The sequence below is a fragment of the Malurus melanocephalus genome, unplaced genomic scaffold (genome assembly GCF_030028575.1).
Source record: "Malurus melanocephalus ecotype Western Australia unplaced genomic scaffold, MMel_1.1 scaffold_338, whole genome shotgun sequence".
NCBI classification, from domain to species: domain Eukaryota; kingdom Metazoa; phylum Chordata; class Aves; order Passeriformes; family Maluridae; genus Malurus; species Malurus melanocephalus.
Window position 1 is genome coordinate 760,164 of NW_026623570.1, and position 12,362 is coordinate 772,525.

The 12,362-nt window shown below is 46.1% G+C and overlaps 1 protein-coding gene across 1 annotated transcript; it reads right to left on the reverse strand.

Moving 5' to 3' along the window:
- Window positions 1-2,178: 2,178 nt before the first annotated feature.
- ACTR5 (actin related protein 5) lies at window positions 2,179-11,231 on the reverse strand. Its single transcript, XM_057378003.1, has 9 exons — window positions 10,819-11,231; window positions 9,886-10,115; window positions 8,900-9,069; window positions 7,845-8,062; window positions 7,341-7,523; window positions 5,274-5,396; window positions 4,567-4,706; window positions 3,590-3,722; window positions 2,179-3,117 (listed from the first exon to the last, which is right to left on the reverse strand). The coding sequence occupies exons 1-9, from the start codon at window positions 11,200-11,202 to the stop codon at window positions 2,866-2,868; spliced, it is 1,833 nt and encodes a 610-aa protein (XP_057233986.1). The 5' UTR covers window positions 11,203-11,231; the 3' UTR covers window positions 2,179-2,865.
- Between the last annotated feature and the right edge of the window lie 1,131 nt (window positions 11,232-12,362).

Sequence of the window (12,362 nt, forward strand, 5' to 3'; positions counted from 1 at the left end):
GTCCTAGCAGAGATTTAGCAAAGAACATGTTTGAAGTTGCTGTGGCACAGGAAGCGTGAGAAGCCTTGAAGCCCTTAAGTGAGGCTTGTCGGTGGCTCCAAAGGAAATCTGGGACATGGCACACGTGATGGATGTTCAGTCTCCTGGGCTCCTCACTGACGTGGTGTTTCCACCCAGAGCAGGTCTGAGGGACCCTGTGAAAGGTGGGACCCAGTTTGAGCTCTCTTTTAAATAGACCAAACTCAGCACTGCTGTGAAATTGTACTCTGGTATTCTTTGACCTGAATTAGGGGATAACTGAATTGTAGAACAAGGTTACAACTTGTTTGAAGTTAATTTACCAAAGGCCCAAATGGGAACCACTTGACCATCTCAGACCTGGCAAACTGCACTGGGTCAGCCTGGGGGACACCTGCCAGGATAAACACACACAGCAATGATTCTGAGGCTGCTGGCACGGCAGCTCACCCTACAGCAGCCCTGCCATCACTTGGCAAAGGCCCTCACAGCAGCATTTCCAGCTCCCTGGCCACAGAAGGATTATTTTTCCTCTCCAAATGTCCCATYGAAAAGGAGCCCAGCAGGTGCCTATTGGCCTGCTCCCAGCTCAGGGGGCACAAACCAACACACAGGAGAAAAGGCCAGACTCCTTCTGGGTTTGGAGAGCCCTGTGCCACTTACATGGAAAACAACCAAATGGTTCTGCTCGTGGGGATGAGAAAACCTCACAAGTGTCACAGCAAGGAGGCTCCACAAGGACTCCAACACTACTGYCCAAAATGACACCATGGYATCCTCCTGCCCTCAGCACCACACRCTCCTTCCATTCTTCTCCTGCCAGCACCACAGCAAATCCTTACCAGGGAACTGAAACAAAATGGGTGAAATTCATCCCATTCTGCAATGTTCACGCTTTTCATGCTGTTCCAAGCACCTGAATGGCCACCAGCACACACAGAATAGCTTGTGACAGTGATCACCTTGTCCAAGTTCATCAGTTACTCCAGCCAATGTGGGCACAAAGTAGCAAATGAACAGCTAATATTCAGAAGATTATAAAATTATGCTGCCTTCAAGCTGTTTAAGCAGCTGCTTTGGCACCTCTGTACAGAATTAGACAGCTCTGCTTTGAACTAATGCAAGAGAAGTGGCTGGCACAATTTGGCCAAGGATTTAGAAGTCATACAATTATACAYTATAGATGCCCTTTCAGGCCCTCATTCTGGAACAGCATTATGTACAACACTCTTATCTCTTTAGCACCAACACCAACTATCAGAACAATTTCCACACCCTGAGTAGCCACTCTGCCTAAAGTRGCTAAAGATGGGTCAGAAAGGGGTCAAACAGCAATGGGACATCATTTACTCCACTCCAGGTCACTGAGATCTGAAAAGACATGTTGGGGTGTAACTTCACTGGTTTCAGCACAGCACGTTTTTCCACATTCTTTACCACCCATAGAATTCCCTTAATTGTCCTAAAAGCTGCCTCCAGGCAGTTAGGGATAGTATCAATAATCCCCACTCGAGGTCATCTGGAGGCAGCAGCTCCCTGTGAGGAGCAGGCAAAGGCCACCCAGACCTGGATCCCACCTGGGACTGGCCAGGGCTGGTGCCACAGGAGAGCMGGTCCACAACCCTTCCTTCACAGGCTCTCTGAAAAACACTCAGTGCTCTGCTGACACCTTGCTATTTCCCACGGATTTCTTGGGTTATTTTTTTTAATTGCAGATCTGGGTAATACTTTTGAATCCACAAATTYCATTGTGTGGCAGCAAACTTCTGCACCAACGAGCTCCTTATGGCCTTCCCTGTGAATCTGCCAGATGACAATTTATCTCGATGCTCTGCACCCCTTGGGGACAAAATCACCACCTCCACACCTGCTTTACACCAGTTACTGTCTGGATATTTTGCCCATTACCTTGCCTYTTCCAGCTTTTGCCAAAGTGATGGAATCTCCTTAGGTCTAGACATTCGGAATGGATTATTCTTTTGGAAAATCAACAAGTTGTTCAGTGTGACAGCTGAATCCCCAAATTTAAGATGGAACACACTGTACAGCAGGAGAGGAGCCTGGCTGCAAACCTGAGTTTTTAAGCAAAGTACAACCAATCAAATCCATCCTTACTGCTCTAAAAAGGTGAAATCACTGAAATCTGTAAGTCAATGGTAATGCAAAAGGCTTTGCTTTATTGCTAAAACAACTTTTGATCAAAAAGTCCAATCAAAGAGCTGCCCTGCTCAGCCTGCAGAACCTCTCAAGGGCTGCACGAGGCTTGGCACTGCCTCTGACTGTGCTTTGGGGAGGGCTGTGCCTTCATGTGACCAGGTCCCCAGTTTCAACCACAACACCGATATCTCTGACATCAGTGAAGACMAGAAGCACCTGAAACCCCACTGGTTATTTGGTGGAGGTTTAGCAGARCGTGTGTAGCAGGAAGGACATGGARCACGAGGCCTGGGGAGGWGAGGCTGAGCTCAGCCCCTCTGGTGTCCTGCAGCGCCAGAGCAGCCCGAATGTCCCGACAGACGATGGTGACAGGAGCAAGGGGGACCCCTGCTGGGCTGCCTGCCCTGCTGCAATAAAAGCCATTAAAACCAGGACATTCCGGTACATTTTAAAAAGCTGTAAAATGTACACTCTCAAACCCCTGAGTCTCACTGTGACAGTCTCTACAAGGGTGTTTTCCCCTCCTTGAGCTGCTGTGTGTGAGCGGCTCTGAGCGCTCCGGCCACGCCAGTGTGGCCCATCCTCCTCAGCCAAGGGCCTGGATGGCATCTCAGCGCTCCCAAGCAGCCAGCTCTGCCCTCCTGCACACCAGTGACTCTTCCCTGCAGAGCTGTGGGTGCCAGGACAGGGCTATGCCTGCTCACTGGGGTTCCCTGTGCCTGAGGTTCTGCTGGGAGCTGATGGCTCTGCAGTCCGTGGGGCCTGCTTGGGGAGGCGGATGGGAACGTAGACATTGGAAGCGCAGTGTTCCTTCAGGTATTCCCCCCCTTTCTCTTCATAGTCCTTCCTGGTGATCCAGCCCTCCTCACGGCTCATGTATTCCACTGCCCAGTCCCTGGCCCCGTACCAGGCATCCAAGACAGGGCTGGAAGCAAGGTGAACCTGGRTGGAAGGAAAGCAGAATGACAATGGCAATTCAGCACAGGAGAGAGAAGCCCTYCTTACTGTGATTACAGTGGTGTATGACACAAACAACTGAATTTCACAACTTTGAGCTGATTCTTCAGTGTCTCTTAAAAAGAGTAATGTTAGGAATGGGTTCAAGTGTGYTTTCACCATCTATTTCTCAGCAATCAATCTGTAAATTTCCAGCCAAACATTTGTGTGTGCATGGTCCTTCAGCAGAAGCAGAGCTCCCTTTTCCAAGGCACCTTTCTCTGTGCTGTCTTCAGAAAGACCAATTGTATCTTTGTACAACCTGCACCTTCTCAGGTCAAAAAAGCTGTTCTGAAGTGTCTTGTCTTAAAACACTCTCCATTCCATGCACTAAGCACTCCTGCTCTGCACCTTACCCAAGCCCAACTACATCTGAACACAGAACTGGCTGCTCACACRAACACATCAATTCACACACCTCAAAGGATGACTGGAATGGCCTCATTTCCAGGAGCTCCTTCTGGATTCTGGCTTTCAGTCCAGGGTACATTGTATTTCCACCAGTGAGGAAAACATTCTGGACAAGAACAGACTGCTGTTCCTTTGAGTACCTGTGAAGAAAAGAACAGCTTCAGCCTTTCTCGAGGACATCTGCCCTTTGAACTGTCCCAGGACTCACTTGGAGAAACTTCATTTTCCTAGCACAAAAAGCTTTTGTTTGTTTTCTGGAAATTCAAGAGATGGCAGAAGAAAATCCTGAGAGTACACAGTATTCCATAAAACAATGACAGGATTTCTCTCTTTTTTCTTGGGCTGGAATTCCCACCTCTCAGAAAATGTGATCTCCTATGTTAATACAATTCACTGGTGACATTTCATCAATGCTAATTTGTCTGGAAATGTCCAGCAAGGGTCCCTGCATCACAATCTTAAAATGCTACCCTTAATTTTAGCCTCCCAAAACCAGAGACTGCCAGGTCAACTGTTGCAAGAGTTTATTGCTCCCCTCCGTAACCATTTTGACCAGGGATCTCTAAAGTGGGGTCTATGCAAAACAATTGGGATGCAGGAAGGAGGTGTTTTTTGTACCATTGATAAATACATTTAAATAGTGTTTATTTCACCCTTATCTCATTCTCTTTTAATTTCTGGTTTTAAGTGTGCTTTAAAATGTTTACAATACATTAGTTTAGTAGTAGCTATAATTTACAAATATACACATACTGGAGGAGTGTACTCAAAAATTTTTCATTGATAGGGTAATTGACTGAACTGACTTAAAACAAGCAGAATTACATGTGGCTTTTAGAACAGGAAGACATGTCTAGCCTGCAATGCTTGACCCCACCAAAATAACTATTCCAACATATTTTCTCAAATTATTGCTAAACCCCCAGCATTTCAAAAGCTGATACCAAAAGAGCTTGTCTGAAGCAGAAAATTTTGTAACCTCACCTCTCAAGGACGTATTGCATGGTTTCTGCTATGCCAGCCTGGTCTTCTCCTATYAGGGAGGGCTGGAAGACAATCTCTGGAGCCCTGATTCTTTCAGTGCCAAGGAAAAGCTGGTGGTACTCTGCCAGGTTAAACACGGGCTTGAAGAAGATTGAGAAGCAGTGGGCAATTATGTTATATGCAATATAATATACTTATTATATTCAGTAATATTCTGGAGCAGTAATATTCTAGAATAAGCAAAGTTTCCAGACAATTCTGTACAAAAAAAACAGACGGCAATGTTCTACAGCAATGATACTAAAGGTTCCAAAAGGTCAAGGAAGCTGGACTTTTCCTGTCACTTATTCTGCTTGGAGACACTCAATTCTAAAGCTCAACCTCACAAGCTGAATGCTGTGTCCACTGGGATGAGATGTCARGCTATGGATCACAGACAAAAAAACTTGAGCAGGACTTTTTTCCTTAATAACACAACACTGCTACACCAGGCACTGCCTGCAGAGTGAGCCAAGTGGGAATATTCTCTTTCTAAACCACAAGCTAAGATTGCCTGGACTTCTCCTCTCTTAATGTCCCATTCAGGCAGCTCAAGCATCTCTTCCAAGAGCAGGCAAACATTGTTTGCATGAGGAGAAATGCCAGCARACTGGCTGGACAACTGGGATGCAGAAACCATGCACGAGGTGTAAATATAGAAACCAAACCTGCACTGCAGCAACAGGCTTCTCAACTTCAGGCTGCTCCTCAGCAAATAAAGGTTCAAACTCATTAATGCTTTCCACATCCTCCAGGGACTGTTCACTGCCCAGCGGATCCAAGTCAGGAGTCTGGAAACAGAGCAGGTATGTTATGGGAGGTTAGCTCAGGTGTGACTTCAGTTCTGGTGACATGTCTATAAAACTCAATTTCCTCAACTTTCCAACATGTCTGAAACCAAATATGACCAGAAAATAGAAATAAAAACATTCACTCAAAGCACAAAACCCAAATACTTCTAATAAATTTATCCAATGGCAGCTCAGAAATCCAGGCCTCAGTCACCAGGCTGACTGCCAGGATCCCAGTCACCATGTCCCAAGCATAACAACCTATTAAAACTTAGTAAAATTGCTTTTTATACTGGTTAAAACTTGGTGCCCTCCCAGCACCACTGATCTATAATTACCATTAATTTCCCTATTTTGCTTGTGTGGGACTGGAAAACAAATATTTGCTRGCTACAAARCCACCACACAATTTTTGAGAGTTYCAASTGTCTACTGTTTGCTCAGAGGATGCACCAAAACTCCTTTTATTTTACACAGACCATCAGCTCTTTCCTAATGAAAAGCATCACTCAAAATCCTACAAGACTCCTGTCAGGCAGGAGAAGCTTTTTAATTATCTTTATTTTTTTTGTGTTCCAATGTTACCTCTGGGATTTTGTTGCTAAATATTTGTTTTGGTTATTTTAAACTTGAACATTTGTTCAATGTCAGGATGAGCTAAAATTATGTCCTTCAAACATTCTCAAGTACCTATTTTATATCTACTTAAACGTTTGCAATAACAAACTGAAGTTTAGCAGTGTTCATTGTTAYAGCACAAAATGAGTCACATGAAGTTCTCTCTGTTAAATCAATTTCTTTCCATATCTTAAAAAATAAGAAAAAAGACAAAACCAGAAAGATGCACAGAACTCAGCCAAACACTTGGTCTTACAAATGGATTCTGTGATAATTGTAGATGCTTTCTCAAGGCACAGACCAAATAACAAAGTTTGTGGATTCATTCTGAGGTCTGAGRTAGCAGAGAGAAGTGTGGGACATGTTGGAATTAAGGCACAATCACTGACAAAAATCACAGGTAGCTGCTAATTTTTCAATTCTCTTTCTTCTAAAACATCTTCTTTTGACAGAAAGCAGGAAGACTCTTACCACAAGGATAAGCMCATCATCCCCCTGAATTTTGCTGAAGCAAAGTCATTCTGATTGTTACACAGCTTAACTGATAATCACAGAATCATGGAATTTGGGTGGGAAGGGACCTCAAAGCCCATCCAGTCCCATCCTGCCATGGGCAGAGACACTTTTTGCTCCAAGCTGGCAGGTTGCTCCAAGCTGGTCTTGAACACTTCCAGGAATGAGGCAATCACAGCTTCTCCGAGCAACCTAATCAACAATCTCTCCTCTGTGCTTCAATTTTATGGTTTTCTCTCTACCTTTTCCCGGAATAGAGGCTGATAAAGCTAAAAAAGTTGTMTCATGTGACTTGAAAGGCAATTAAAAGCACATGCACAGCCTTAGCCAACCCCTTAGGAGCAGCTGCTGTGTGCTGGGCCTGTGTTAGTCTGGCAAAGCAGACAAGGAGCTTCTCATCTTCAAGACAATTCCAACAAACAAGTGAATGATTAATCTTTCATTAAGGAACCAAAACAGAACATGCTGCTTAATTGCACCAAAAACAGACAGCCAGAATGAAGGCAGGGCTGGTTGTTTACCAAAAAGTTCTCTGCACCTGAAGAGGAAGAACAGAAAGGAAAATAAATACTGTTTTTAACAAAAAAGATTGATGGGTTCCTCTGTATCTTTAATAGAAAGCAACTGATGATTAAGGATGGTTGTCTCAGGACATTCTCTCTGAAAACAGAGAAGCAGTTTCCAACKTAACAATGACTTGCAGTGTGTTAAAGTTTAATTCATCAATGGAATTCTGAAGGGAYAYGTTTTCAAGCACAGAARCTTAATTCTCTCAGAGATAAAATGRGGATTAACTTGGTGAAAACATCCTACCTCTGGCTTGCTGTCCACAACATCTACTTCAATACTSGCTTCTGACTGTAGGATTTTCTGCTTTGTTTGCTCAACAGACAAACTCAATTTGTTGATGTAAGACTGAAGCTCTTCTGCAGAGTCCATGTTCAACTCCACCAAAGCTTTGTGGAACTGATCCATCTGACCATCTTCTAAAAGTTCCTGTGGACAGATCACAGCTTGCTGTGGTGAACAAGACAGGGCAATCACAGCTGTCAGCAGTGCACTGCTTGCATTACCATATACTATGATGTGCACACTTGTGCAGCATTTGAAGTATTTCCCAAAAGAAGTGCTGCTCAGAAGCTGAAAACATCCCCTGCACCAATAATCTGTTATCTCACATGAAACCTTGACAAGCTCCCATCACAGAACACCCAGAACAGTCACAGTGCTTTTATCATGATGTGTGACCTTCTGAYAGAGCTCTGAAGGCAGCCTGCCCTCCTCCCAACACACCACACAAAATCTGTGCAGGATTACCTGCACATACAGCAGCCTGTCCAGCCTCTCCTGGTCCAGCTGCAGCTTCTCCTCCCGGCGCCGYGCGTTGAGCTCCTGCAGGCGGCGCAGCTGCTGCTGCCTCTTCTCCTGCTTCTCCTCGGATGCCACGGTGCTCCCCAGCAGCTTGTTGGAGAAAGGCAGCTGCATCTTGTGCACGTTGTTCTCGTAGTACTCTGGGCAGCGCCACTTCTGCAGCTCTGGGGGTTAGGAAAGCAAAGGAACTTTGTGTTCTGTCAGCCCAAAACAAAGATTCAAGTGTTGTGCGCATCCCATATGAAGGATGGAAGGTGAGGAAAGAAGGCAAAAATGGTCCAGCAGAGAATTTTGTCACTTCTTGGCAGCTGTCCCCAAGTTTGGCTTCCCCCTCTGAGCACTGCCTTCAGGTCACACACCCAGTGCAGGTGGCTCTGAGTGCTCTCACCTCCAGGAAACACCAAGTGCTATGAAGTCTCTCTTCTCTCCACATTTCTAAGGATTCCTGAAGRCTCATTCACAAGTGACAAATTTAAAAAAACACTTTTCTTCAGCCACTACTTCAGATGACATTTGCCATGGAAATTTTACAACTTACTTAATTCCCACAAAGTCATGAGAAATGTCCTGTGCAATTTTGGAAACCTTAATGCAGATAAGAAACATACCTAGATAAAGAAAACCTAAACAATTTAAAGGTTGTCTTGAAGAACAAAATAATTAATAAGCTCATTTTAAATTCTTTTCACCTGAAATCATCCCAATTTTTATTCATCAGTGAAATTTGAACTAATAYAGATTTTTTTTTGGTAGTAGCTAAGTTTTATTTCCGCCTTAATTTTAAATATTAAACTACTGTAAAGCACGAGGCAAGTTACTACAAAGAAAATCAAACAGCAATGGAGTATTTCAGGAAGAATTTGAGCCAACTTGAAAACAAGGGAGGACAAATGAAGTGTGGGTGGTGAATGAGAACTGGTTTAACCTTCTAGAGCTGGTTTAACCTTCTAGAGCTGGTTTTACCTTCTGGAGCTGGTTTTACCTTCTGGAGCTGGTTTTACCTTCTATGTAGTCCTCTGCGATGTAGCTGTGCTCGTGCAGGATCTCCTCCATGCGGCTGAGTGTGATGGCAGCGAAATGCCCGGGGTACTTGAGCTGCAGCAGCCGCTGCAGGTACACGGCAGCCTGGCACCCCCCCAGGTTAATGCGCTTGCAGTTCTTGGCATCCAGCCTTTTCAAGGAGCAAAAAAACACAGATYAGACTGGGGCAATACACAGGAAATCAAACAGAGCTCCTGCTTTCCCCAGAATTCTTTAATTTCTTTAATATTCACAGATAAATATTTCAAAGTTCAGAGAATCTAACACACTGCTTTTCTCACATAACAGCACAATCACTGCTTTGCTTACTACGTATCTTTCTGAAAGGTTCTGTCCTGCTTTAAAAAAACCCAAATATTAAATAATTTTGGCTACAGCGAGGAAATATTCTAAGAAGGGGAGTGATGGTTAGTGGAGCTAAAAGTAGTTTTTCGACCTTTGTAACATTTCACAGCTGGACAGGTGAAACTTCGAAAAATTGAAGCATTTAGCAGATATAATAAAGCCATTTCCTGCAGTAAGGATTAAAAAAGAGAAAAAAAGTAAAAAGAGAAAGAAGAGCAATGTAGCAGAATAACCGTAATGATAAAGGCCTCAAGCACTGCAGAAGTCTCACACGCAGAGCACTTCATTTTGTCCCAAAGTTGCTTTAAACCTTAACTTATATATTTTTAATGCCCAATTTCCTTTGGGTCAGATACCCCCTTCTGCTTTTGAGAGTACACATCAAGGCAAGAGTAGCAACTAAAATACAACTTTTACAAGAGGAGCACAACTTCTTCAATTCAAAACTCAACAGAACTTAGCAAAACCTGCAGACTTGGTTTTAACTCATCAATATAAATTAAGACCTGATAAGAGTTAATAGCGCAGGGCTGGAGGAACAGGTATTTGCATCACTGGAAAAGTCAGTGGTTGCACTGGAATTAAGACACTCAGAACTCACCTGCCTTCTAAGACTGGCAAAATGTGTGTACACTGATAGCCTGAGGATATCACCAAACCGCTGCAGGGCCAGCTCTGCCTTCTGTTGTGGTAGAAACTRTAGAGGCTGTCCACACCATAGGACACTTTGGGCACTTGGTAGCATTCAAAGAGGAGCTCAGACATCATTTGCCTTGAGTACAGAGGATTGCAAACTGCTTCTGTCAGAACWATTGGGTGATCCACACAGCCCTGGGAGAGACAAGGGAAAATAACAATAAAGGTATGAAGGGAAAATCCAGAGTGAGTTATCCTTGCTTCTTCTTTTAAAAACCACAAGAACTCCTACAAAATGGCCATCAGAAAGCGCTTCATGCGCAGGCTATTAATGATGGAAATTAAATTATATCTAGTGTTTAAAGAGGTAAAAAAAAAGTTAATGTTAATTCAACCAACGAACTACTACTACTGGAGGAAAAAGGACTTTTAAAAGCATATATGAATTATTAAAAATCTAAGCAACCAGAATCTATGCAATGAGGAGGTGAAGTGTGAGTGAAAAGTAGTGGAAGCTTTAGTTCCACGCTGGGTAAAGCTTTCAGACTGGTGTTACCATGCAAAGGGCTCCATGGGCTGAGAAGCAACTCTCCACACTGCTGGGTACACAGGTGGTCAGCAAACACTAATAATAAGAGCATGACCCAACAGCAAGTTTAAGGGAGTATATTTAGATCACATATTTAGAAAAAATTCTTCCCTGTGAGGKGAACAYGTTGCCCAGGTAAGTTGTGGCTGCCTCATCCCTGGAAGTGTCCAARGCCAAGGCTGCASGGRAATCTGAGCAGCCTGGTGTAGCAGRAGGTGYCCTGCCCGTGGCAGGGGTGGAAYGAGATGATCTCTGAGCTCCCTCCCARCCCAAACCATCCTGCCATTGCCAGCCCCGGCCCGGCGCTACCTGCGAGGAGACGCCGAGGCGCTGGAAGACGTGGTCGAGGAGCAGCTCCTGCAGCTCCAGCTGCACGGGCACGTTGCGGTCGAAGGGCGAGCGCAGCAGCCAGCGCAGGGGCTCGGGGCTGCCCAGGTCGTTCCCCACCTGTGTCTCGGCGCCGGCCCCGCCGCGGGCCCCGCGGCTCCGCGCCGCCAGCGAGCGGAACCGCAGCAGCGGCTCGGCGGGCACGGCGGGGTCGGGGCAGGCCCATCCCGCCCGCGTCTGGAAGGAGCCGTTGTCGATGACCAGCGGCGCGGGCTGAGGGCTCCGCACGGCAGCGCCGGGCTCCAGCACCGGGTCCGGGGCCCAGCGCGCGTCCCGGAACGCGAACACCCGTGAGGGCGCCGCCATGGCGGGCACACCGCCCCCGCGTCCGGCCGGCAACGCGGGCSAGAACGGCGGTTCCGGGCCCTGGAAATCCAGAGTGTTAAACAAAGGAGTGCTGTAATGTGAGAGCTCTGTGTGCTGCCAAACACAGCCGGCAGAGAGGAGACTGATCGGCGGGACAGGCGGCACGAACGGACCCTAAAGATCTCATCCGCCCCARCCATGGCAGGGACACCTTCCACTGTCCCAGGCTGCTCCCAGCCCCAGTGTCCAGCCTGGCCTTGGACACTGCCAGGGATCCAGGGACAGCCACAGCTTCTCTGGGCACCCTGTGCCAGGGCCTCCCCACCCTCACGGTAAAGAATTTCTTCTTAATATCCTTCTTAATAATCTAAATTTTGCCTCTTTCAGTTTKTGCCCATTGCTCCTTGTCCTATCACTGCAGTTCCTGAGGAAGAATTTCCCGCTGGCTTCCCTCAAGCCCCTGCACACACTGCCAAGGTGCTGTGAGGTCCCCACACAACCTTCTCTTCTCCAGGTTGAACATGCCCAGCTCTCATCCTGTCTCCGTAGGGAAGATCCCTTTAACAGCTTCACAGCCTCCTCTGGACTTGCTCCAATAATTCCATGTCCTTGTGATGCTGGAGACACCAGAACTCTGTGCAGTGTTTGAGGTGGAGTCTCATCTCACAAGAGCAGAGCAGAGGGTGACAATCACCTATTCTGACTTTCTGATCCCTTAGAGAATAATTTAGGTTGGAAAATACCTCTGAGATCATCAAGTCCAGCCTGTGACCCAATAYAACCGTGTCAACTGGATCAGAGCCTCATCCAGTCTTGGATATTGTCCTTCCTGATTGAGGGGCTCAGAACTGGACACAGCACTTGAGGTGACCCTCACCAGTGCCCAGCACAAGGGAGGAATTGCTGTCCTGGTCCTGCTGGCCACATTATTCCTGAGACAGGCCAGGTGCCATTCGCTTTCTTGGACCCCTGGGCACACCTGGCTCATGGTCAGCACTATCCACAAGCACCCCGAGAGGGGAATCTGTCAAGATTATCTTAAATTGCGGTGTTCTTTGATATAAGACCTTTGTATGCTTTCAAATCAGAGAGAAAGAAGAGCTCACCAGGCAGCAGGATCACCCATCCCTCAGTCAAGGACATCCTGGAGCTGACAAGCT